The following is a 27,665-nucleotide window of genomic DNA, read 5'->3' on the forward strand; positions in this document are numbered from 1 at the left end:
AATTTGAAATTGATAAAAGAAAAGACATTTGTATACATTATTATTGTATTCCTAGTAAGTAGCATCTCACCAGGGTTCCTTTGTACTAGGCATATTACATACATACAATAAAGAGACAGTCCCTGCCTCAAAGAGCTTATGTTTTTTATAAACACAATTAGCCTGTGGAACCCATTGCTAAGATATCATTGAGGCCAAGTTCTTCGCAGGATTTTTGTAAAAGCACCAGATGTTTATATGTATAATAAAAACCACCAGACTGTAAGCTCTTTGGAGCAGGGACCATAATGTTGTTCTGTGTTTGTTCAGCACCCTAGCACAATGGCTTTAAAAATCTCAGGTGAAACCCTCACCACTACCACTGGGAAACTATATTACAGACTACTAGAGCTCATTGGTAAGAAACATTCAGCCTAGAACTTCCTGTGCTAAATTTGGTCCCATTCCTCCTAGCTATATTATCTGGGACTATGTCAGACACTTCTCCCTCCTTGGTGTTTTTATCTTTCCAAACATTTGGCAGTTATCATGTCTGTCCCTTGGTTGTCAAACATATTTACTTCTGTGACAGATATGGGAATTTTCTGCAATATCTTTGGGAGATCTTACTTATTAATTGTATGTATCACTGTGGGCCATGGAGTGTATGTAATTCAATAGGCGAGGCTGACCACAGCCCTCCAGGAATTAAGAACAGCGGAAGCGGGTAGAGCGATTAGGCAAATTCACTCAGCGTGCAACAGCTCTGAAGAGGTACCACCACCTGGACAGACTTGCATAAACTGGATTCTCTAGAGACCAGCAGACGAAGATTCAGGGCTTGTTTTCTGATCCAGCAAATGGACAGGACCATCTGTCCAAGGTAGGCCCAAATCCTTCCTGGGAAGAGTTGGAAGGACTTGACCTATTCATGGGCGACCTTGTTCTGAGCCAAGGTGGTTATGAACTTGTAACAACAGAAAAATCCCTATCTGGGGTTTGAACGACTGTTTACCTGTCAGAGCCCTTGTTGGAATGAGGGGTGATCTCTTGCAAACTTATTAGAAGGATATAGATTCTTTTGTTTTTAATATCTTTTCTGTGTAATGCTTTTACCTTAAAAATAAATGTGCTTTTTTGGAAAGAGCTGTGTGGTAACTTAACTGTGGGCCATTATGCTGTTTATAGCCTCTGAGGAGAAGGCAAAGCAGGCGTGCTGACTAGCTGGGCTAGTCACAGTGTAGGCAGGAAACTATGCAGCCTGGAAAAACCCCAATCAGGAGAGGAGGAGAGAGAAAGGTATGTCTCTACTTAAGAGATGTGATGGCTGGGGGGGCCGGAAGCCTAAGAGTGGATGCCATTGCTGGACCACAGAGGGGGAAATACAGATGTAGTTGCCCTCAACTGTGACAACTTCTTAATCTTTCCTCATAAATCAATCTCTTCATATTCTTAATTACTTTGGTGCTCTTGTCTGAATTCCTTCCAGTCTGTCAATAACTTCCTGGGTTTGAAATACCAGAGTTAAACACAGGATGCTCACCAATGCCTAATTAACAACTCATAGTCAATACAAGTGTCTCTCTCTCACTGAATCTTGGTATTATGATTTTCTAAAAAGAGTCAATCCTAACGGCAAACAACTCATATCAAAAACAGCAACAACAACAACCTCATGGAACGCTTATTTTTAAAAACCGATACATGCAGGATAAGTGTATGATATGAGTGATAACACGTATACATTACTACTGCAGAACTACTGATCTTTTTCTTCCAGCAAATTTCAAAACTTTTCTGCCTATTGAAGACAATATCTTGCATCTTGAACCTTCTATGAGCACTGCTCTCTAACTCACCTGGTGCTGGGTCAGGTTTTGCTGACTGACACCTGGACTGCCTGCATAGACTGCTGCCATCATTGCCCATGGTTAATGGTCTGAGCAGAGAAAAGTGAGGGTGCGTGGGAGAGGCTGGACTTCGGCACCAAGAATTCTGAGTAGGGAACAGGGTTGCTGGGATCTTTTTTTCTCTGTAAACAGAAATACAAATGATTGTATTCTGTATATTGTATATATCTTAATATATGTGTATAGTACACATATATTTTATATAACTTATATTATAGGTGGAGTAGTAGTAGCATCTATATTAAGGCTGTCTAACACTATTATAATCCCTTATTTACAGTTGTTTATAATTTTGCCAAACTTTAACCCTTTGGGCTGAAATTTTCCATACTGACTCTTTGATTCAGGTTGAATTTCTTTGGAAATTTAAGCAAAACTGTTCAACCATTTCCAAGAACACTAGTTAGTTTGGCCAATGTTAAAATTTTTTGAACTGTCTTTTAAACAGCTCTAGCCACAGCTTGGAGCAGAAGGTTGAAATTTAGCAGAGGAATACTCCTGGGGGCAGAGAGGGGCCTTTTACTGTCCTCATTAAAAAATCTGCCCAGGTTTGGTCAAATTATAAGCATGCTGCAAGGATCCAACAACTAAATCTCTGCCTATGCTGCTTTTCCCCTTCAAAATACCCTATGGCCTAGATTAAGATGCATTGCGCTGGAGCAGGAAACTATGAGTTTTAGATCCACCTTTTTCACAAACTAGTGTGAATAATTCTATGAACATCACAACCTTTAGACTATAAGCTCTTTGAGGCAGTGAATGTGTCTTTTCTGTCTGGATGTTGCCTGGCACACTTTTGTGTGCTCAGTGAGTGAATAATATATAATGAACTCAGGTTTTCTTGCAAAATGTCCCATTACTTCATTGACTGAAACTATTGCTCTCTTGCATGGAACCTAAAACAAAGTTTGGTTTGGATTTTGTTTGAAAGTTCGGGTCAGTTCTTATTTTATCCTGCCCAATTCACCCAATCCTAATAACAACTTTCTTTGCAAGATGCTCATTTGCTTCCACAGCCAGCCAGGAATAGTGCTATATTATAACGATGGAGTACAGTCAATAGATGGATGGTTACCTTTTAATGAAAACCGGTCCGCTTTCCTCTGTTCGACCTTGGACAGCCCCTTCCTGTTCTTTATCAATTATCACAGACTCTGGTTCCTTTTCCCATTCATCTCTTTGCATTTTTGTTGGTATAATTGGCTTTTTGCTGCTCTTAAGGTATTCATCATCTTCTCGCTCTTTCCATCCTTGCTTTCTGTTCCAGTGAATAGGTGTATACCAAGCAACAGCCTGAAGAAAAAAACACCACTCATTCAGTTACTTCATTTAACCATCAAGTTTATTGTTTCTGTTACAGAAGGAATAGTGTGTGCGGGGGGTGAGGGAAGAAAGAGGCGAGGAGGTAAAGGTTCTATGATCTTTTTGAGCCGACTATTCAAGGGTGTGAGCCAGAGAATAATGGCAAGGCATCAAATCACAGCCATTGATTTGATCTTTAAAATCCATTTTCAGTTCTTAAAATTATAGGGTGGATTCATAATGTAACAGCTTTGCAATTCAACTGCTTGACTTAAATTAAACAGACACATTACCAATGCAATGGCAAGTTTGGCCAAACTAAGGAAGAAGACAGGGGAAAAGAGTATAAAAATCTGAATAAAAAACAGGTTGTATCAAGTAAATTAGATTAATACTGTACAAGGGAGACTGGATAGTTTGAGGAAATTGGTCTCCAGGTCACTGGTTCAAGTCTGGCTCAGGCTAGAAATGGCCAAAAAATCATTGCCACTAGATTACTTTTAGAATATGTCTACACAGCAAAGAAAAACCTGTGGCTGGCCCACACCAGCCGACTCAGGCTCATGGGGCTCGGGCTGTGGGGCTGTTTCATTGCTGGGTAGACGTCTGGGCTCGGGCTGGAACCCGGGCTCTGTGACCCTGCAGGATGGGAGGCTCCCAGAACCTGGACTCCAGCCTGAGCCTAAGCCCAAGCCCGGACGTCTACACAGCAGTGAAACAGCCCCGCAGCTCGAGCCCCGTGAGCCTGAGTCGGCAGGCACGAGCCAATGCGGGTTTTAGTTTGCTGCTTAGACATACACTAAGTCTGGTTTCAGTCTCATTTCTAAGTGGACAAAGGTCCACCTCACAAAACCCACCACAACTGCCAATATTGTTGGCAATTGCTAAAGGATTTGCCCCTGGACTGAATAGACATGGATAGCTGAACTTCTCACCCCTATGGGGGGGCTCTCCAGGTTAAGGAAGAAGCACACTGGCAAGGAGATCTGAAGAAAACTTGCACTGCCGGGGCCCATGTTGTACCTGTTCTATGCATAGTAGACCTTCATACTGCCAGCCTGTCTATCTAGCCCCTTACTTTAGTCCTCAAGGTCTCAGTAATTAACTTGTAAACCCAAGCAAGATTCACAGCCAAGATTTACTCACATTATGTAATTTGCTCAATTAGGGCTCATGGGCTCGATCCTGCAAAGTGCTCAGTACTGTGGCCCTGATCCAGCTAAGCACTTATGCTCGTTTACCTTTAAGCACATGAATAGACCCATTACTGTCAACAGGATCTAGCACTATATAGTCAAGTCCAGACTTCAAAAAGGTATGGAGTGGGTGACACTGGGGGAAAGCCTTTGTCCTGTCCCACTTGTAAAGTGCAAGTATTCAATGCTACATATTCAATGTACCCGGAACGTTGGGTTTGTTAAGCTTCAAGACTCCACATACCAGTACACCTGCTCGTTGGCACTTTCTTGGGTTATTTGCTTGCCAAAACTCTGCATGCCATTGCTACTCTTTACAATTATCCTTACATCCGGCCATCCTTTTAAGAAGGATGAGTAGAAGAATTTAGCAATTCTATTAATTACATGACAAACAGCTCATGAGAATCAGAACACTCACTTGACCATTAGGTTCACAAAGAATGGTAGTGCACTCTGGGCCTGTTTTAAACCTATCTTGCTCCTTCCAAAGGAAATCTGATGGAGGTTTATGAAGCACTTTAGAATCTGCTGTCCATACCTGCAACAATCCAAAGGAAGTAATCAGATATAGAGAGGATGGTCCTTGGATGTTTATGAAGTGTGTAGACTCAGTAAGAAGCAGCAGGTTTCCCTCTCTCAAGGCTTTTCTCCATGAAATCAAAGCTGAAGGGACTGCATTTCAAGATCTGTAGCAATGGCTTGGTTATACTTATTGTCATGAAGACCTGCTCTTGTGGATTAATAGAGATAATTATGAGGGCATATTTTTCAGGCACTTATATTAGGTTTTGGGGGATTTTTAGCCAATATTGCTGAGGGTCAGATTAACAATAGGTGATTTCTTTTTATTTATGCTGGGTATTTTAATAGGCCTGCAACATAGACCTTTACAATCCTAGTCCACGATTGATTCTGGAGCCTCCCAGTGAGGGAACAGGCAGTTCCAATAATTTTTTCTCCTTTAGTTTTATACAGATGTTAACAACAGCTCTGCATCATGCTCTGCAAAGCAACAGGAACCATGATGAAAATATTTTTCTTGTGTAAAATGATCCTAACTTACTTTTGCAAGCAGCATTCAAAAGGATTGACCTTCAGATCCAGGGTTTCAGTTCAGACCAATTTCTTTGTACTGAAAATTATGTTGCAGTATGGAGATATCTTACAGAAGCAATGCTTAGAGGGGAGAGTGGGAAATGGGGAAGATTCTTTATGATATCAGGCCAGAATCTTCAAACTTTCTGCAGAATTTTGAAAGTTGGGCTCCTAAATCCACATTTAGGCACCTAAATAAAAGTGCCCTGATTTTCAAAGGTGCTGACCTCTAGCAGCTCCCATTGAGTTCAGCGGGATTTGTGAGTGCTCAAACTTCTGAAAATATGGATTTATGAGCCTGACTTCAAGTATTTTAGGTTTGAAATTTTGACCTTGCATTACAGTGGATGAGGAGCAGCTGAGTTACGGAAGGTAAATTCTTAGCTATCCCCTCGGTGTTCATTTGGCATTTTCCTCTTCTGTACTCACGGTTACAGTAGAATTGGCCTTCATTCTGATCCTTGGTGGGAATTTGAATACTGTTACTGGATGGCCGCTGACATTTTGCTGGAGTGTATAATCCCCAATGCCCTCCTCTTTATCAGGGGAACAGTTAAGGATCTTCACAAAATGACCACCCGAATGAACTTCTGCTATTTTTAAGTTGCCAATAGCACTAAATAATAAAAGTAGAATCAAAGGTTTAAAAGCATTTCACAAACGAAATACACATGCCTTTAACTATAACAGCCTGCCCTGATGTCTGCATAATAAACATACTGTATGCAGACTATTTACAATAGTAATAATCTGCACTTTACATAGACCCTTTCATCTGAAAAACTCAGTGTGCTTTACATATATCAACACATACTAGCTATCTTACAAATTTTTGGGCCCCCATTACCATCGGAAATTAATTGGTACTTTTTAAAAAAATGAATCATCATCACAGTTTGCTATTTCTATTTTCGAAATGTATGTCGGTTAATATTTTTAAGGTTGACCACACAATCTGGCCATTAAAATTCATGGGAGTTGTGTGGCTAAATCCCCTTGTCAGTTTTGAAAATCTCAGTCATTGACTTCATCTATGTATTTTCTCCCTCCTTTCCTTCCTCCTTTCTTGATTTCCACCTGTCCCTCATTTTTATTTTCCTTTGTGGAGGAAAGGGAAGTTGTACTATTAACCAATGTCCAAGAGACACCATGTTAAAACAAGCAAAGAGTCCTGTGGCACCTTATAGACTAACAGACGTATTGGAGCATGAGCTTTTGTGGGTGAATACTCACTTCTTCGGATGTATTCACCCACGAAAGCTCATGCTCCTATATGTCTGTTAGTCTATAAGGTGCCACAGGACTCTTTGCTGCTCTTACAGATCCAGACTAACACGGCTACCCCTTTGATACATGTTAAAACAATTAAGACCTATTCTCTCTTTCGTTTCAGACATGTAGCAAACAAGGGTCTGTGATTTATCTGCAGAAAGCAGAGGAACTCCTCGAGTGAGCAGAGGAACACTTTATCTTCGGCAAGCACTGGAAAATAAATTTCTCTCTGGAGCGGTCCTCTTCTAAGCAACTTACATGTCAAGAAAGCTCTTTTTAAAACACAGTTCTGGACTATAATGCTCATTACTGGTCTTATCAGACAAGTTGTGAAAGAAGTCTGAGGAATCATCCAATTTTCCATGAGACAGCCACTGTGATTTAGTTAATTGTTTAGCCCTTGTAATGTCTTGTCTGTGTCTCCTGTCTGTGTAATGTCTTTGCCCTGGCTATGCATGCCGCCTTCTGTTTTGCTGATAAGTCTAATATGTAGGTGTTTGTGCCTGTATTCAAGCCTGGCCCTACAGCACAAATAGACATGAGTCTGCGTAAGGTGGCAAAATAATAATTGGTGAGTGGAAAAAACCACCCACCCACCCAAAAATTCATTCATGCTGCACAGTAGGGAGTCATGCTTGCACATGACTGCCTGCAGTCTGCAGCACCTAGTGACAGATATGAAGGGAGGGGGTGGGAACTGTCCCTGATCTCCCCCAACAGAAACTAAGAATACATGCTTACTGAGCACAATACTGTGCTATGCAGCATGTAGGAAACCCTCCCTTCCTTTCCCTTTGCCGCATCTTTGGGCCCTCTGTTGAGTCCCTTCTCTCTCTGGGCAGAGAACACGCATACAAGTCTGTTTGCTCCTCCCATCAGCAGCGGGAGTCCTTTAGGGAGCTTCCCATAGGAAAAAAGGGCCTGATTCTCTATGGTACCTTGCACTGTGAACCATGATTTAAACTGATGCAAAGTTAGGGTAAAATGCTGCCCTTCTGGTCCGGTATCATTCATCATTATTATTTATTTGTATTACCGTAGTGCCTAGGAGCTCTAATCATCAGGGGCGGCTCTATGTATTTTGCCGCCCCAAGCACGGCAGTCAGGCGGCTTTCGGCGGCGCGCCTGCGGGAGGTCCGCTGGTAATGTGGATTCGGCGGCATGTCTGTGGGAGGTCCGCCGGTCCTGCGGCTTTGGCGTACCCACCGCCAAATTGCCGCCGAAGCTGCAGGACCGGTGGACCTCCCGCAGGCATGCCGCCGAAGGCTCCCTGATTGCCGCCCCCACAGCGACCGGCAGGCCGCCCCCGGCACGCGCTTGGTGCACTGGTGCCTGGAGACGCCCCTGCTAATCATGGACCATTGTGGTAAGGGCTGTACAAACACAGAATGAGAAGATGTTCCCTGTGTTCTCACACTTGGCACAGGTGTAGATGATGACAAGTTGTGTGGCCAAAAAGACTTCACTTGCAGCATGAGGATAAGAAGGATAAGCCATATTGCCTCTCCATGAGAAAATCTGCTAGAAGTGCCTCCCATTCCATCAAAGAGAGGCTACTTCTGGAGGAAACTTGGGCCACGTGAAGGAACAAGAGAAAATCTTGGATACCAGGACATATGGGGTAGCACAAAAAACAAAACAAAACAAAAAGGAGTTTTGAGCAGGCCAGCGGCAGAGTGACAATCTGGACTAGGAAGGAAGTGGAACAGAAATATGAAGTTGGGCAGGAGAATCAAGAGGGACATGTGGACCGGGTGTGTGCTTGAGGTATGGTAAGAAATGAGGGACTGGAAGGATAGATGTTAAGGGTAGGATTTGGAAATAGAGAGTGGGGGCAAAAAGTATTAGGTGTATCCGAAGGAACATGGGTATTAGGTGGAATCAGGCAGTGCACGGTAGGTGCTTGAGGAAGACTTGTTTCTAGACAAGAATTGCATCTGGACTTAAAGGAACTTGGAGGTATAGGAAGGGTAAATATGATAGGGGTGGGGTCAGAATCTGATGGGGGCCTTTCTGACACAAGACTGGTGAAAAATGAAGAAGCGGGGGATAGGAAATGGGACTGTTGGGTGGTATGCCAATACAAAGCTTCCAGCTCACTGGAGAATTTGGCCTTGTATTTTTAACTTAACAGTGTCCCTTTAATAGAAAACATCCCACCTTTTTCTAAGCCCAGAAGTCTTAATGTTTGAAAGGAAAGATTTATGTTGGTACAATTACTATGACAGGAGAAATATAGGACAAAAGGTTTATTTACATGGATGCAAATAAAGGCCTATATATTTATTTGCCAGTGGATTTAGCTATAGGTGCAGGATGGGGCAGAAATGGACTGGGGGGAGAGGGGACAGTATAAATATTGAAATTTGTCTAGGATTGCAAAATACCCTGTACATATTAGTGTCAGATATGGGTCTGAGAAATAAAGTTTGGATCCAGATCCAAATTGCTTTAAAGTTTAGAGGATTGGCAATCTGGATTTGGTTTAGTCCAGCCCTAATTATTGTATGCAGATGTACTTAGTGTATGCAGATGTACTTACTGCAAAATAGATATTGATGATTTACATTGTTTAGAGTGCTTCCACTCCATTTTTCTTACAGTCAATAAAACACACAAAAACTTACTTGAATTAGAGGTAAGGTTGCTCAAGTATGAACAGCAAGGAAATAGTTAAAAGACAACGTTCACATCCAACACAACCCAGTCTCCAAACATTAGGCCACTATTGTCATTATACTCTAACACTTTTGGTTCAACAATACTACTACCTTAGCTGCATACATGAAAAAAACTGAAAATCTCACTGCAGTGCACAGCCTCAACTCCGACCTTTCACCGCTCCATTATTTAATACTTTAGTAATAATTGCAACCGTAAAATTACAACCTTAGCATTGTTGCATACCGCACAGCAAACGAATTTAAAGTGAATTAAAAATTATAAAATCACACTGCTGATTAAAATATCTTAGTTTATCAAAAACACAAACTTCTACAAAATTTGTGTACTAAATAATATTAGTGACATTGTGCCTTCCATCAAAAAATATACACTACTAAACACAGCTATACAGAAATACTATTGAAATGTGTATACACCCCATTTCATGTCTATTCATAATATGTTATATAATACAATTATAAATCAACAGACTGGAGTTATGATTGTGCATTGCAGCATAATTTTATTTGATGGGAACATCAAATTGATAGGAACATAGGGACATAGGATTGGTAGGGACTTCTTGGGTCACCAAGTCTAGTCCCCTGCTAGCGCAGGCAGCCCCATTATATAGGTGGGCATTGAGAGTGAGTGTATTTTTAAAATTTAATGTGGGTGTGCTCAAAAGGGAGTTGGTGTGCTGGTGCAGTTGAGTGTCATGATGGTCAGTAATTAATCAAATGAGAATTTTTTAAAAATTGCCTATTTCATGCATTAAACAAGTTTAACAACACACAAAGCGAACTGTCACCACATTTTACTCTTTATCTTCTACAATTAGCAGAACTAATTATTTCTCCTGCTTTCTGTGTGAGATGAGATGTGATAATCCCCCACTGGAAAACAGTTCTCACAATACAAGGAAATTCATGAAGGAGAAAGTAAGCTCTTATCTTTCTGCATTTAGCTAGACTTTTCCTGCCCTTGCCCAGTCAAACAGTAGGGCATATCTCAGGATTTGGAAATGCTGTAGAATTCTGGAAACAATTTCAGCTTTCTAACTGGCCTTCAAAGGTATTTTTTCATAGCTATACACATAATGTCCTGAATTACACAGGTCTAGTTATAGAAACACAAGCAGTAAGTGCCAGGGATTTATGAAGATTTTATCTGCTAGAGAAATGTCTATAAAATTGCAAGCATTATAAAATTAACAAGAAAGGGAAAGCAGCAGGTAACATAGATTTGGAATTGAATAAAGCATTTGTTATAGAATTTTCTCAGAGTATTAGTTCCTGTTGTCTTGGGTATAAATACTGTCACATGAACTGACTGAGAGACTGTAAACAAATAATAATGATAAACCATGAGGAAGTGTCTTGTGTGTTTGTGTGTGGGGGTCCCCTACAGGATGGTGTCAGGTCCCGTCTCATGGAACATGTTCACTTATGATTTGGAAGAGGAAGTAAAACAGCTGGTTAATAAAATATGCAGATAATGCTAAATTGGGCGGAGATGCGTGATCGGAGGAGAAAACCAGGGACAGAGAAATAACACAAACGGGGGAAATAATCAAAAGCATAAAATGCACCGGCAGGGAAAAGCCTGGAAAGCAGTAATGCTGAAAGGCTAGAATAAGGATAGTTAATGTGACCCTGTAGGGGGAAAGAAAGCTGTTCCAATTGTGGCTGCATATGCAAAGTAGGGAGCAAGGAGGTAATAGATTCCCTTTGGACAGCTCTGTGGAGGAACCACCTGCAATATTGATCCTGATTCTCCTCTCACATACACTAGTGTAACTCCACGGACTAGAAAGAAGTTGCTGTTGGTTTATGTTGGTGTAAGTGAGATCAGAATCAGGCACACTGTGTTCATTTCTGGGCACTTAGCACAAAAATATTGACATTTTGGAAGGTATTCTAGAAAGGTTCAGAAAAAACGGATTCGGGGGCTGGCGGGATTGATTTATGAGAAAAGAGTTAAATACATATGGTTTAGTTAGTGAATCACTAAGGGGACAGGGAGACATGGTAATAGAGCAGATATGCTTGAGGGCTGGGAAGTACAAGAAGGCAGAAGAATTATTTAGGTTGGTACAAGGAGGTTCAACTAAAAGCAATGGGATGAAATTAAAAAGGGGAAAATTTAGGCTCAGGGCCGGCTCTGGCTTTTTTGCCGCCCCAGGCAAAAAAGCCTCCGCCGCTGCCGGAGCCCGGGGGGGGCGGCGAGCCCCGGCGGGGGCTCCGCTCTCCCGCCGGGGGGAGGGCGCCGGAGGGGAGGGCAGCCGGAGCCCTGGGAGGAGGGCGGCGAGCCCCGGTGGGGGCTCGGCTCTCCCCCCCCGCGGCCAGAGCGCCGGGGGCAGGGCGGTGAGCCCCGGCGGGGGCAGGGCGGTGAGCCCCGGCGGGGGCTCGGCTCTCCCCCCGGCAGCCGGGGGGAGGGCGCGTGGGGGAGGGCGGCCAGAGCGCCGGGGGGAGGGCGGTGAGCTCGGCTGTGGCCCCGCTCTCCCCGGCGGCCCGAGCGCCGCGCCGCCCCCCTCCAGGTGCCGCCCCAAGCACCAGCTTGGTTGCCTGGTGCCTGGAGCCGGCCCTGTTTAGGCTGAATATCAGGAAAAGCTTCCTAACATTAAGATGTCTGGGCCTCAAACATGATATGTACTGGACAAAGCACTAGAAAATATACTGTACGGGACAATCCACACGGGTATGGGATGCACTGGACCTAATGGGGCAGATCCTCAGCTGGTGTCACTTGTCCTATCTCCATTGCAGCTGATGGAGCTGTGACAATTTACACCAATTGAAGATCTGGCCCAATAGGTCTTCCCCATCTCTAATATCTAAGATTCTAAATTAGAGATGGAAGGAAAATATATTGGGATAACGAGTTTATCCCTGGGGCCAATATATTTTATGATATGGCTCTCAGTAGGTTTGGATAAATTTGGACTAGCCTTGTCTAACCATCTAGGGCTCAGTTCACGCCCTGGGTTACCTCAGGTTCTGCTGGTCCAACCCAAACTGTGGGACCCCCCACAAGCCACCTGCAGCCCCAGTTCCATTCATGGGCCTGGAGCTACCAAAAATGAGCAGGTCAAGCCCAAGAGAGAGTGGGGCCAAACCAGCCAGGAGATGCAGAGTTTCAGTTCCTTTTCTGGGCAGCCTCCACCAGAAAGGCCCCTCTAGAGCACTAACCAGAGTTTGTTAGTGACCCTCCTGCAACAAAACTCTGAAAGAAGGATGGTGAATATAATTGCTGTACTCTCCCAACATCACGGCTGTAAAGTAGGCAGATAGGCTTCATGGTTAGCATAGGGCCTGGTCCCCACACCAGCCAGAACCAGAAGGTCAGGAAACATGAGTAAGATACGAGAAATCAGGCTGGGTCAAGAAACCAGGAGGTCAGTACCAGGACACAAGAGCAGGCAGCACTGGCTGAGCAGTCCAAAGCAGGATGGAGCCCAGTTGTACAGATGACTTCCTGTTCCTCCTGGCTTAAGTAGGGGAAATGAGACAATCAGGAGCTCTGGTATTTCACCAATCAGGACCCATGGTGGAGCCTCCTAATTGAAGTAGGCTTCAAGGAGACCTGATTCTAGTTGATGCCAATAAACCACTGGGTGGAGGGTTGGAGCGTGATGACCCCCTAGGAGCCCTGCAGACGTGGTTTCAAAACCTGTAGGTCATGTTACCTAGGGTGAATTCCACCTCTGGGGCAGCTGCTGTGCAGGACTGAGTCTGACCTCTACACTTTTGGTGACTTATCTTAAGCAAACCTGTGATGTTGCACCCCATAATGCTTTATAGAAATATGCTTATGAGTGTAAATATGACATAACTGGAATATATTTTATGCTAGATATGTCATGTAACATATCTTTGCAAAGGTTATGATCTACTGAATATATTCATCCATCCTATTTGTATGCATGTATCATTTTTATATCTGAAGTTCTGAGCATTGGCTCTATGCTTGTATTTAAAGTGTTTGCTGTAGGAAGCTCATAGACAGATTTGTTCAACATAGTGTGAAGGGGTTATTCAAGTAATTGGGAGTACTTAACTAACTATGGACTTTGGGAGATGCCAGTCTCCCTGGGAGCTTTCCTGGGAATGTTCAAACTAACATGTAAACAATGGCATTGGCCTGCAAAAAGCGGAATCATTCATAGACATGTGACTTGCCCAGGTGGCTAGAAACCCCATCTTGTGGCTGTGATGTTGCACAAGAGAGAGAATATAAAAGGCCCCGGAAGCCCCTCCATTTTGTCTTCAGACAAAAGATAGCTCAAAAGATAGCCTCTCCACCCCAAAGAGATGCCTGAAAGAAACTGGAACAAAGGACAGTAACTACAGGGGTGTGAGTGATTGCTGGACCCAGACTAGGAAGGAGTCTAGTCTGTCAAAGAAGCTCATTAGAACATCTCTGAGGATGAGATTTACCTGCATTTAGTTTCCTACTGTATTAGGCTTAGACTTGCGTGTTTTATTTTATTTTGCTTGGTAACTTACTTCGTTCTGTCTGTTATTACTTGGAACCACTTAAATCCTACTTTTTATATTTAATAAAATCTCTTTTTACTTATTAATTAACCCAGAGCAAGTAATTAATTTCTGGGGAGAAAACAGCTGTGCGTATCTCTCTATCAGTGTTATAGAGGGCGAACAATTTATGAGTTTACCCTGTATAAGCTTTATACAGAGTAAAATGGATTTATTTGGGGTTTGGATCCCATTGGGAACTGGGTATCTGGGTGCTAGAGACAAGAGCACTTCTTAAGCTGTTTTCAGTTAAGCCTGCAGCTTTTGGGGGACGTGGTTCAGATCTGGGTCTGTGTTTGTAGCAGGCTAGTGTGTCTGGCTCAATAAGGCAGGGTACTGAAGTCCCAAGCTGCTAGGGAAAATGGGCTCAGAGGTGGTCCCAGCACATCAGGTGGCAGTCCCAAGGGGGTATCTGTGACCCAACCCGTCACAAAACCTTCAAACCTTTGACATTCTCCCATGTTTTGTGGATAATTGCTTGGCCTTTCTCTCTTATGAGGCGAGATTAAAGAGGCTAGGACTTTTCAGCTTGGAAAAGAGGAGACTAAGGGGGGATATGATAGAGGTATATAAAATCATGAGTGAAGTGGAGAAAGTAGACAAGGAAAAGTTATTTACTTATTCCCATAATGCAAGAACTAGAGGCCACCAAATGAAATTAATGGGCAGCAGGTTTAAAACAAATAAAAGGAAGTTCTTCTTCACACAGCGCACAGTCAACTTGTGGAACTCCTTGCCTGAGGAGGTTGTGAAGGCTAGGACTATAACAGCGTTTAAAAGAGAACTGGATAAATTCATGGAGGTTAAGTCCATTAATGGCTATTAGCCTGGATGGGTAAGGAATGGTGTCCCTAGCCTCTGTTTGTCAGAGGATGGAGATGGATGGCAGGAGAGAGATCACTTGATCATTACCTGTTAGGTTCACTCCCTCTGGGGCACCTGGCATTGGCCACTGTCGGTAGACAGGATACTGGACTAGATGGACCTTTGGTCTGATCCAGTACGGCCGTTCTTATGTTCTAAGTGCTGTCTTACTGCTTACCTAATGGAGATATTACAGAGGGCTGTATAGGCACACCATCTCTGCCCTTCAGAAATAAAATGAAAGGAAGTTCCCCATAAAAACACAATTACAGAGTCCTACTGCTAAAACAAATGAAGTCTTTAGACATCTGATGGCTTAACACAGCACCTGTGCCTGGATGCAGAAGAGATGATGTCTTCAGCTGCTGACGGTGTCCTTCCCTGTCTCTCCAAGGGTCCGGGATGTTGAGCATTCTTCTTTGAGTCAGTAAACAAAGAGCTGAAATAGTCCTGACCTTGTCCTAATGTATTCGTGTCAAGGCTGAGGGAACTAGACCTAGAACAGGACCACTTTGGTGACTCGGTATTAGTGCTGCCCTGAGCTGTTGAACGAACAAGAGAGACAGACAAGCAGTGATGTAAAAGATACAAAACGACAAAATAAAAAAGAACCCAATATTTTTCATCTTTTATTTTTGTAACAAAAATTGCATAATCTCATTTCCTTTCTCCTCCTTGAGTTGTTAATGTAAAACGGTGCTCAATGAACCTTTCTCAGGAAGCTTTAAACCTATGGCTATAAAATGGAACACAGCTGGCAAAGTGAATATTTTGTTAGTGACATGTCGATTTATTACCTTGGAGGAATTACCTTGGGTAGCTCAAAAACAATAAATTATGCCACTGGCAGTATAAATGTCATCCTGCAATTTCAGTGCTGCTATTAGGTGTAGCATCAGCTGTGAGTTGGTACTGAACATATTGAGCCTCTCTTCCGCTTACAGAATGAATGTGATAATATCCTCTCCTCCTCTTTGGACTTTTCTTTTCACTCTCTGTGCAAAAGACCCAAAAATGTGTGTCCATGCACCACCTGTGCACCCCCACTCTCACTGAGACTTTAGGATCTGGGGCAGGGGAGAAGTGAATGCTGCTGGTGAACCCCTCTCTCACAAAGAGATCCCCTGGTCTGCCACCGAAGTCTCATAAAAAATCAGCTTCCCCCCAGATCCTGTCAGTGCTTGTGACTCAGTGCTGCTTTTCAGACCTCCCCGAGTTCTGGATCCCAAAGAGATGCGTTGGGGATGCCCTGCCAGGTGGACTATCCCTATGCAGATCCTATCAAGTGCTGAGCAGCCTCAACTCTCATTGATTTCCATGGGAGTTTAAGGTTTTTATTACCTGACAGGAGGTGCTCTGTACTTATGGGATCTGTCCCTTAGATGGCTAAAACTCAAACCCTTCTTGATTTGGCAAAATTACTGCGTCAGTGAGAGTAATAATGTTGCATGAATTAGCTTCCCCATTGTATTAGGAATGCTGGCTCCAATCAGGCATGCTGATTTGCTTTTTCCAATGGGATTTTCTGATTGTAAAAACAAGATGTTTGAGTTTCTGTTTTTCCATCTTACAGTGCATTACACCAAGGCAGTGACACAGTGCAGGCCCCCATTTCAATATCTTGTTTGTAGTACCCTCCCTCGAGGCTCTCTGTGGTAGAGTTCAAATGAACCAGCAGTTCCAATAGTTGGGCAATGAAACAGGGTCTCCTCGTCTTGGCAAGTGAAGAATTAGTTGCAGCCAAATGTAATAACATATGAGCAATAAGGAGGGTAAAAGCTACAGCACAGTGGCCTAAACAGAAAGCCTTGGCAGGTGTTCAGCTTAACTGAGTGGGAATTTTGCAGAGGATGAGTCTAACTAGGAGGCACAAAAGAATGGTGTTCAGGGATTTGCTGGAGAAGAAATGGGGCAAAGGCCAATGAGCTCCATAATCAGGAAGCTAGATGCATTGTTGGACTCTGTTGCTCTGTGCTTGCTAGAGTCTCTGTTAGATCAAATATTCAGAGTGGCAGCAGAACAGGCAGCAGCAGAATGAGCAGACTCTGTTGAAGCTGGCTTTTAGTGATGTGTTAATAAGTCAGTTTGTTTCTTGGATCACATTGGTGGCAGCTTTTTCTGTGTTACTGAATGCTATGGGCTAAGGCTGGGGTTTTAAAAGGGCCTAAGGGAGTTAGGCACCCAAATCCCACTGAAATCCAATGGGATTCATAGCCTAAAGTAAGGCACCTAGCCACAAGCCCTAAGTGTGGGAGGATGCAGAGTTGCACCCTCCCTGAGGACGATGGGGGACACTGCCCCAGGGGCAGACACAGTCTTCCCCCATGCTGCACTCTGTGAACAGGGGGTGCATCATTTGAATCAACCATTAGGCTGACATAGACTGCTTAACCCAGCACGCTGGCTCTGCTCTGTAGGTTAGTGTGGTGGCTGGGCTGGGCCACGGCCTTGGGTTCTCCCTACCCACTCTCACTTCCCTTGGGGCAACAAGAATGAGCATAGCTGGGACCACTATTATGAACTTCTCCTGAGCAGCCACATTAGTAGAGGGAGGCTTCTTGTGCTTCCCTTGACCCTTGTTGTGGCTGAGCAAGGGCAGCGCACAATCTGACTATGTAAAATGTTGCAGTTCATGTAACAATGCGTGCAGCCTGCAAATACACTGAGAAGGTGGAGGATCTAGAATCGGTATTTAAGTCGTGGTGGCCAGTCCAGAACAGACAAGGAGTTATAACTATAGCTGGTCCAGAATTTTTCATCAAACATTTTTTTCTACAGAAAATTTTGAATTTGCTGAAAATTATTTTTTTTCATTGGGAAAATCAAAACAATTTTTGGGGGTTTCAGGTCAACCCAAATTGAAACATTTTGGATTGCCACACTGAATCAAAACGTTTCATTTCAGGTCAGTTTGACATTAACCTGCATCTGCCTAAATGGCCACAGTACCCCAAGGGAGTTGTAGTTTGGGTGCCTCATGCCCTCATTTTTTCCTATGGGCTAGGCTCCCTGGTTGGACTACATCTCCCTTGATGCACAGCTGTCTCCCCTCTTGTTGACCTGTCACCAGGCATCATGGGAGTCCTACAATCACCAGGCATCATGGGAGATGTAGTCTGGATGGGGACCCTGATCCATAGAGGACAATGGGAATATTAGGCACCTGAACCACCACTCCCAGGAGGCACTGTGGCATCTCAGTCAGATGCAGTTCAATATCGAATCAAGCCAAACAAAAACATTTTGATTCATTTCGACAAACCAAAATGAAATGTTTAGATTCAGGACTGTCAAAACATTTCAGTGAAAATAAAACGTCTTAACATTTACAGAATTGGTTGTTCCATGAAAAACTTCAGTATTTCAACTTCTTGTCCCAATTTAGGCTTAAAACGATGTCAAAATATCAGAATTTCCCCACTGGATAGAAATTCCAATTTTTGACCAGCTCTTGTTTTAACTGCATTCACAGAGCCATGCTATTACCCCATACTTGCAGGACTATATTACAATTCCCTTAACATGATTGTAACATGGCTTGTTCTAGTCACCACAGGTAAAACCATAGAGTGCGATAACATGTCTGGGAACAACTATGTTGTAACTGGATTCCCAAATATGGTTCTAACTGTAGTGCAGAGAGAACCTCTGTCATAATAAAAACCAGGGTTGCCTATGCCTAAACTTCAGAGGGGTAGCCGTGTTAGTCTGGATCTGTAAAAAGCAGCAGAGAGTCCTGTGGCACCTTTAAGACTAACAGATGTATTGGAGCATAAGCTTTCGTGGGTGAATGCCCACTTTGTCGGATGCATGTAATGAAAATTTCCAGGGGCAGGTATAAATATGCTGGCAAGAATCAGTCTGGAGATAACGAGGTTAGTTCAATCAGGGAGGGTGAGGTCCTCTGCTAGCAGCTGAAGTGTGAACACCAAGGGAGGAGAAACTGCTTCTGTAGTTGGCTAGCCATTCACAGTCTTTGTTTAATCCTGATCTGATGGTGTCAAATTTGCAAATGAACTGAAGCTCAGCAGTTTCTCTTTGGAGTCTGGTCCTAAAGTTTTTTTGCTGTAAGATGGCTACCTTTACATCTGCTATTGTGTGGCCAGGGAGGTTGAAGTGTTCTCCTACAGGTTTTTGTATATTGCCATTCCTGATATCTGACTTGTGTCCATTTATCCTTTTACGTAGTGACTGTCCAGTTTGGCCAATGTACATAGCAGAGGGGCATTGCTGGCACATGATGGCATATATAACATTGGTGGACGTGCAGGTGAATGAATCGGTGATGTTGTAGCTGATCTGGTTAGGTCCTGTGATGGTGTTGTTGGTGTAGATATGTGGGCAGAGTTGGCATCGAGGTTTGTTGCATGGATTGGTTCCTGAGTTAGAGTTGTTATGGTGCGGTGTGTGGTTGCTGGTGAGAATATGCTTAAGGTTGGCAGGTTGTCTGTGGGCGAGGACTGGCCTGCCCCCCAAGGTCTGTGAAAGCGAGGGATCATTGTCCAGGATGGGTTGTAGATCACTGATGATGCGTTGGAGAGGTTTAAGCTGAGGACTGTAGGTGATGGCCAATGGAGTTCTGTTGGTTTCTTTCTTGGGCTTGTTTTGTAGCAGGAGACTTCTGGGTACACGTCTGGTTCTGTTGATTTGTTTCCTTATTTCCTTATGCGGGTATCGTAGTTTTGAGAATGCTTGGTGAAGATCTTGTAGGTGTTGGTCTCTGTCTGAGGGGTTGGAGCAGATGCGGTTGTACCTCAGTGCTTGGCTGTAGATGATGGATTGTGTGGTGTGTCCGGGGTGGAAGCTGGAGGCATGAAGGTAGGCAGGGATACAGGCTGCTTAGTTTGAAAGTTCTAATAGCTGCAATGCATGCAGGGAAATCACTCCAACCACAGTAAGAAATCATCATGGGGCACAGTTGAAATATTGGGGAATAAGAGCATATAAAGTGCTGCAATCTTCTGTCCTAGGTATGAGTTACAGAAGAGTTTTTGAGGGCTTACCTAAAACTCTCTTTTGTGTAGTCGGATCTGCTCTGGCGGATCTGGCCAGTCTGGGTGCTGCTGTGATTCCAGTTGTCATAGTAGCTGCAGAAGCAGGCTGAAGTGATTGTGGTGAGAGCACATTCTCTGAAGGCTGGGGTGATGCATCTATGATGGGAGTTGAGGTAACAGGGGAGTGACCAGAGTATGACAGGTTAGGTGCCAAATGGAAATGGGATGCCTCCGTTCTGTATTAAAAATAGTGAAATTACATTCATTCACGAGTCCATGGAAAACACATTCACTGCTCAGGGCCAATGTATATATTGTACAACCTCATTTACTTCCATGGGGCTGGATGGGATGTAAACTAGGGCAGAATCTCGTATAGGCACAAGAAACCTCAATATCAACCAATAGAATAACATCGAGCCTGGTCCTCCTTTCAAGATGATTACTACTAGCTGATTATTCTTACAATTATTTCTTGACTTTTATATCCTCTTTAATGTTGCATAAATTATCCAAAACATCCAGGAAGCACAACCCTCCCATTCAGGGCAATATGCTCATACATCTGACATATCTAGTATATCTTGGGGCCAATTCTGCTGTCACAACCTGACAGTCCCACTCTCTGGATGGACACCAGTCTGTTGTTATGGGATCCAACCACTGAATCCCATGTGATGCTAAGCTCCTGGGGTCTGGGTAGTGACTGGCCACTGTGCCTAGCTCTGGGTCTCTCAGGCATACTGCCAGGTGCAGACCGTGTGTCTGACACCCTTCTTGGGCAGCAGTACCCCGGGATCCTCCTGCCTAGACCCTAGAACTACTTCCACAGCCCTCCTAAGCCCAAAGTCACGTAGGATATCTCTAAACTGCAATAAAAAACATGGCAATGAGTCTCAGAGCCCAGGTCAACTGACTCCAGTCCGAACCCAAACATCTACACTGCAAATTTTAGCCCCGCAAGCCCAAGTCAACTGATCTGGGCCGGCTGTGGCCATGCCACACGGATATTTTATTGCAGTGTAGATGTACCTATAGACACATTCCCCTCCAGAATGGCGATGGGGGCTCTGGTTTCTACTTAACCCCTTCAGGGACACCATGGCAGTAAAGAAGGAAATAGGCTTAGAAAAGGAATTTCTTAAACACACACACTTTACTCTTAAAAAGCATAAAAGAATTACAGATCCATGGAAAACAACAGCTCCTGGTCACAATCCCCCCAGTCTCATCTACCCCTTTTGGGTTTGGTCCAAGTCCTTAGGAGAAGCTAAGTCCATTCTGGCTCCACTCCTCCTTTTGGGTCATCTGTTTCTGGCAGTGAAAGGACTTCCTTTGTCTAGGAAGCAGCTACCTTTAAAAAAAGACTATCACTGTTTTGTAAAGTGGAGAAACTGCAGCTCTCCTAAGCACGGATTTAGACAGAGAGGGGAGAAGGGGGGATTCCAGCCCCTTCCCTCCAGGCCGATTTCTGTGTAGAGAGTCCATTCAAAGTCATTGGCCCTGCCAGTAGCAACCTCATTGTTTCACCAGGGCAGAGCCATGCAGTGTTGATCGTCCTTCATTGCTCTGTCACACTTTTCCAGACAGCTTCCCAACTACATGTCAAGTTCCTGCTACATAATGGATGATCTCATTCACAATGATGGTTATAGTTACAAACAATGTCCATAAACCAAGTGGAATTCTTATCTGGACAAACACGTATTCCCAATACTCTGTCACACTGCTCTCACATACATTGGAGTAAATCAGGAGTTGTCACTGTTTTGTTTGACCCAAAATAATTTTTTTTTGATTTGCTGAAATTTTTCACATTTGTTTCAACTTTGGTTCAACCCAAACTGATTCCCCCACCCCCTTAATTTTTCGTAACTGCCAACAAACTGAAAAACCCACCCCTAACTGGGATGCCAAAAAGGGTGCAGCGAGGAAAGGAAGTGAGGGAAGGTGTGGAGCATTTTACACTAACCTAATAGCTGGTGTAAGGTGCACACCCCTTTTGTGTAGCCTAGGCAAAAACTATGCCTCTCTGAGGCACACACTGATGCTTCTCCTGAGGCACACACTGATGCTTCTCCTGAGGCAGTGCTGCTCTCACCACCCCATAGGCAGAGCTGTGATATCACAGCTACAATCTAGCCCTAAGTGTTAACATATAGCACAGCAATATATAGCAGGGATGAGTCAGCATATGCCCTTATGCACCTCTCCCAAAGAACCAATCAGCTTAAAGACAGTGGGCAAAATTCTCTTCTCATTTTTGCAATTGTAAATCCTGAGTAACTTCACTGACATCCACAGGTTACACCAGATTTACACCAATGTAACAGACAGCACAATTTGTGTAAGTAGCTCTAGGAATCATGTAACATTCCAACACACAGAAGTTTCAAAACAAATATCTCAATTTGAAATCTTACAGTACGGTAGCATCTGTTGAAAACTACACGGGAAGAAAAAAGCGTGTGTGTATAAATAGCCCAATGAAAACCTTTTTGCTCATGCCAACCCAGCTGAGGCTGATGTGATGTGACTTGAGCTTTCAGGCTACAGTTTCAGGAAAAGGGTTGCTTTCCCTAAAAGGGAAAGCATCTGGGTTTCATTTGGCTAGAAGTTGATACACTTGCTCGGGCCATTCGTTTTACAAACACCACTTTCACATGTATAAAAATGAAGAGTTTCAAAGTGAAATTAGTTATCTACTGTCTACATCTCAGCAATATTGGTGTAAATCCAAATTCCAATACCTTCAGTAAGGTTACTCAGGAGCTTGCACAGGTGCAACTGAGAGCAGAATTTGGCCCAGAATGCTCACAGAAAATTTGCACAAAGACTGACAACCCTTCTTATTCTGTTAGCTAGTAAAGAAACCTCTGTGGCAGTGAATACCATCCACAGGGCTGAGGCATTACAGTATTAGGCTTAGAACCATATAATGCAATCCTTTGTCCAGACAAAGCTTCTCTAGTCTTACTACTGAATTATGTGGGAGGATATTAAAATATCCATCTTGCTCCATCAGCGCTTAAGATGTAGAGTGTGCTGACTGACTCTACTATAGTATACTCAAAATAAACAAACAGCACGTTGGGACCAAAGCAATCTGTCAGTATTACAGAAGGCAGCCAAGATGTGTGTTGTTTGGAACTTTTCATTACTTCTCCCAAAAAGAGAAGAATTATGGAGGAAACGCCTGCAGCATGAAGTTTTCTTAACTGAGAAAGAAGGGGGAGACTGAGGCAGTAGCAAGGCCTAAAGTCAGATTGGGTAAGCCCTGCTACAGGACTTAAATCAAATGTTTGAATAGGGCCAGTCCAGAAGTTTGGGGAATGTTTAGATCCAGATGCAAAGTCTGTCTCACAGGCTTATATGTACTCCTGAAATAAAAATGCACCAAAGGTAACCAAAAGTAGGTAGTAGCTGATGTCCAGATCCTCAAAGGTAGGAGGCGTAAGGCAAAATATAAGTGATTCTACAGAGATAAGTTTTAGAGAAGTTAACCAAGGGGCATGTGAGCATTTACACTCCTACACTTTTAGTGGTTCTTTATATAACAATGTAAACAAGTGCTATATCATCTGGCATTTCTTTAAATACATGGTGTCATTACAACTATGCCATTCTGTCCCCTGAGAAATCAGTCTCTGATATCTGCGTCACTTTTATGAAGGACTAAGAGCTATGATGATGGTCATGCTCTTTGGTTACCATAGAAGTCACTAAAACCTGGGGCTGCAGTTACAAAGAAGGTTTAAAAAGTTTTGTTCAACAAAACTGGAGTATATGTAGTCATTAAATAGCCCTTGCTTAGTTAATGTTCCTACCCTTTTTCTCCTCCAAACGTGCTTTTAAGTAAACTGATCTCATTTTGCAGGGAAAGATTTTTCTCCTCAACAGCCTCCAGTGCTTTCATCCTGGCTAGAAGAAGATCTTGTAATTCCTGAGAAAGAAAAAGCATGAAATCAGGCAGTTAATATATTTGAAGTTGGTGGTTCTGTTATATAGATATATAATAGCCCTCATATATGAAATCATAAAGATCTTAAACATATCCCAATACAATAATAAGATCCTTATATTTAACCTTCCAACCCAAAGGATCCCCAAATGTTTTACAAACATAACTATCTGATCTACTTTTATAAATTGTACACAAGGATGTCTTTCTCTACCACTGAAATGCAATACTTAACAATGTCGTGGTTCATTTACTCATTAAGTCTTAAATTCAGCCATTCGCAATCGGTCTCCAAGGCATTAGTGTTCATTACTTAGATTCTATTTAATTTTGCATTTTAAGTAGCGGCTGGATCATTTTATAATCAATAATAACAGCTGTAGTTAAACATGATGCATGAAAGGTAAAAGTATCATATTTCAGAGTATAAGCTGATTGCTTCAGCAGTCAGGAGGGAAGTACTTACACACATACACACACAGTTAGCAGTGTGTACATTAAAAAAAAAACCCTACAAAAATAAAACTCAGCACTGCACATACAATTTTCCCCATGGGGAGAGGATGAGGGAACAAACCAGAGGGGACAGAGGTTAGTCACGTCACTTAATGCCCTACGGGAAGGTGCTCACATACGACAGTGATGAGCGCAGTATAAGAACTTCTATAGAATAGAATAGAATAGAATAGAATAGAATAGAATAGATACACCCCATGTGCAGCATTGCACAATTGGATAAATGCATTATAGAAGGCTTTTTCCATGTGTTATTAAATTATGTGTTGGTCACTTCTGGAGAAGGATATGTGCCAGGGATCTCACTGGGTAATGCAAATTCTATCTATCTGAAATCTGTCTCTTTTCTTAGTTTTTGGTTTGCATTGAAAACAAACTGAGCCAGGCATGCTTGGGAGAGTATACTGCAGCCCCTGAACAGAGGTAAGAACATTGTGCTTCCCCTGCATGGCAGGAAGTTCTGGGAGCACACTGTGGACAGGTAGGCTTTATGCCATGCCCAACGTAGGCCAGTGCCTATCAGACCCAACTGACCCCTATGGTAGTGTGTCAGCCTGAAAATATAACATTCAACACACTTTGACCTACAGTGGTGGTCACTGGGAGCCAACATTTATCAAGAGTTACCAGGAAGCTCCCTGTGAATGGAGGGAGGGGAGGTATTAGAGGGGGAGTGAGGGGAGGTACTGAGACACATCAGGGAAGTGGAAGAAGAGGATTGAGGAAACTGGCCTCTGGCTGAGAAGGAAGGTCCCAGTGGTTCCAGCAGCTCCCAGGCCCATTCCAGCCCCTCTGGGTCCCACTCCCTGCTCCCCAGCCTGATCCTAGCTCCTGTGATGGCCAAACTAGCCCCTCTGGGTCCTGCTCTCACCTCTGCCCCCATCCCCAGGTATGTGCAAGTTTACAAAGGGACAGAGCCCCCACAATATTTCCATTGCAGGGGCATTAGCTCCTCTTTTTCTCGGTTCCACCACCATAGCTGAGATACAGCAGCGTGTGTATCATGACCATCTCTAGTGGCTAGTCTAGACAGGGGATAGTGGTCTACTATTGCTTTACACTAATGGAAACACTTCCTTAGTTCAAGTAGAGGTCTGTGCTTTGGTGCAGAAGGTCCTGGTTAGTGACCAGTGGTAGGGATCACTGCACAGTATTTCCTTGTACTTCGTATAGGAAATAACTATACGAAGCATTTCAGCTACCACTGTGCAGTAAATATGAGCAAATGTTGACTTTTTTTGATGAGCGCTATTTTTTATTGTCGGTATTTATTTTAGAGTGAAAATACCTTCCAAATATCTGGAACACTGACAGTGTAACTCATTGACTTATGAAAGTCAATTAAGTAAGTTATGATGATGATGTGCAAGAGGCTCTGTATTAAGTTTATACACACAGTATAGGGATAATGAGCAATCATGTTTGGTTCCGCTAATAATCATGAATTCTTGACACATGATCCCATTAGTAATACTTTTAGGACCCCACCACACCCAGAACTTTTTCACTTAAAAAAGCTGATATCCGAGAACATGACAGTTGCATCATTTCTGAGAAAAATCTGGAATTGCACTAGCTTGTATAGCTGCTGTTAGAAATTATGGGTCTGTTTCTCTTCATGCCCTGGAGTAAACAAGGAGTAGCTCTATTGAGGCTTATTGAGTTCTACCACAGCAAAATCAGTGTACGTCGGAAGAATCAGGCCCTGTGAATGTACAGTTAAGCTAAATTTGGTAGATCTAGCTTTGCAATGTACAATATTTTGAAAATAAACAAGCAACTCAGTAATAAAACTGACCTTTGCCCAGTGTTGGGGGACTAATAGTGGAAGTTTGACAACATAAAATCCAAAAACACCACAATAAACGCACTAACAGAATTAGTTGGGGTTAAAAATATTACAAACACCAAACACCAAATCCTTAGTCATAGAAACAAGCACACGGCATAAACTAAATACTGTAATCAAACTCCTAAATACTGTCCGGGGTCATGAATTTCATGTCTACGGTCAATTTATCAAGCTACTCTAAAGAAAGTTCTGATGGGAATGATGCCATTTATGATCTAATTAAAAAAAAAAAGAAAGTCCGTTGTTCATACTTATCTTAGTCGTTTAGATCAACAAAATGGAGTTAACCGGGGTAGCCTCAGGAAGAGTCAGCCCTGAGAATGTTTCCATTTTTTTCATTGCCTAAGGGTTTTTCCACCACGCCTTCCTCAACAGGATGACAGCATGTCTGCAAAGAACCTGCCCCTACACTGCTGCCACCAGGGCACACTCCTCTTCCTGAAGGAGGAGGGGTCCTGGGCCACCGCTGGCTCAGCTTTCAAGGTTTAACAAGTAAGCCCGGTTCACAGTACTCACTATTGCAGGAACCTATGAAACTTTCAAACCAGCTTTGCACCACTGGCAGTTGGATTTCTCTGCTGATGGTTGGCTTTCACAGGACGATATATTTCCAATTCTAGTTACAAGTATTTTACAAAGAAGTAGACTATGTGGCTCGTGCAAAGGTATTCATTTATTTAAAAGGCTATGAAGTGTTCTATCTGTGTGCATAGGTGCTAGAACTAGGGGTGCTGCCGCACCCCCTGGCTTGAAGTGGTTTCCCTCATATACAGGGTTTACAGTTTGATTCAGTGGCTCTCAGCATCCCCACTATACAAACTGTTCCAGCGCCCGTCTGTGTGACACGTATGTGGTTGCAACAGGTGTTGCAGAGCTGAAATTCTACTAATTTACCTCAAAAACTCCACCTACACCGTGAGTGATTTGGGAAAACCCCAGGATTCCTGACATTGGGAAGCTTGACAATGGATTCAGGACTGAAACTGCTGATGGTTTTGCATTATTTCTGCAAGGGTCACCTATGCTACATTTTCTTACCTAGGCTATGGGCTCTGGTTCCAAATAATTGGGTTACCCAACAGGACCCCATTTACTGCTCTTGAAAATACTGGGTTGAATTTTTTTTAACTGTGCCTTTTCATAGTGTTTAATTCAGCAACTAAAGAGTTAATTATATGAGTATGTGTACACATGGATTAAACTGGAATCCATGAAAACTGCTGTCTTCATAACTTGGTTGTAATTGTACTGAAACATCAACATACCAGAAGAGAGACCCACTTCAGATAGACGACTTCCATTTTGGCCCATCTCTGCTAAAAATACTGGCCCAGATACTGGGCAAAAGTGGCTTAATAACACCTTTAACCCCACCTATCCTCTCCCCACTCCTCCTGAGTTTCACTGTGCAATCCTCAGAGGTTATTTGGGCGATTGTCCCTATTGATAAAGTCCACCCTGTAAAAAAACCCAAAGCTCTTCATTTCTGAGATTCTGCACCATTCAAGAAGGGAATCTA

At 43.2% G+C, this 27,665-nt stretch overlaps 1 protein-coding gene across 1 annotated transcript in view; it reads right to left on the reverse strand.

The window, feature by feature from the left end:
* LMNTD1 (lamin tail domain containing 1) overlaps window positions 1-27,665 on the reverse strand; it is a 318,801-nt gene that overhangs the window by 33,887 nt on the left and 257,249 nt on the right. The window contains exons 9-15 of the mRNA XM_065423769.1: window positions 23,645-23,760; window positions 19,827-20,053; window positions 15,152-15,365; window positions 5,915-6,101; window positions 4,809-4,928; window positions 2,965-3,182; window positions 1,839-2,011 (exon numbers count right to left, since the gene is read on the reverse strand). Of these exons, the coding sequence (XP_065279841.1) occupies window positions 1,839-2,011; window positions 2,965-3,182; window positions 4,809-4,928; window positions 5,915-6,101; window positions 15,152-15,365; window positions 19,827-20,053; window positions 23,645-23,760 (1,255 nt within the window). The remainder of the gene's footprint in view (window positions 1-1,838; window positions 2,012-2,964; window positions 3,183-4,808; window positions 4,929-5,914; window positions 6,102-15,151; window positions 15,366-19,826; window positions 20,054-23,644; window positions 23,761-27,665) is intronic.

Source organism: Emys orbicularis, chromosome 1, assembly GCF_028017835.1.
Source record: "Emys orbicularis isolate rEmyOrb1 chromosome 1, rEmyOrb1.hap1, whole genome shotgun sequence".
Taxonomy (NCBI): Eukaryota; Metazoa; Chordata; order Testudines; family Emydidae; genus Emys; species Emys orbicularis.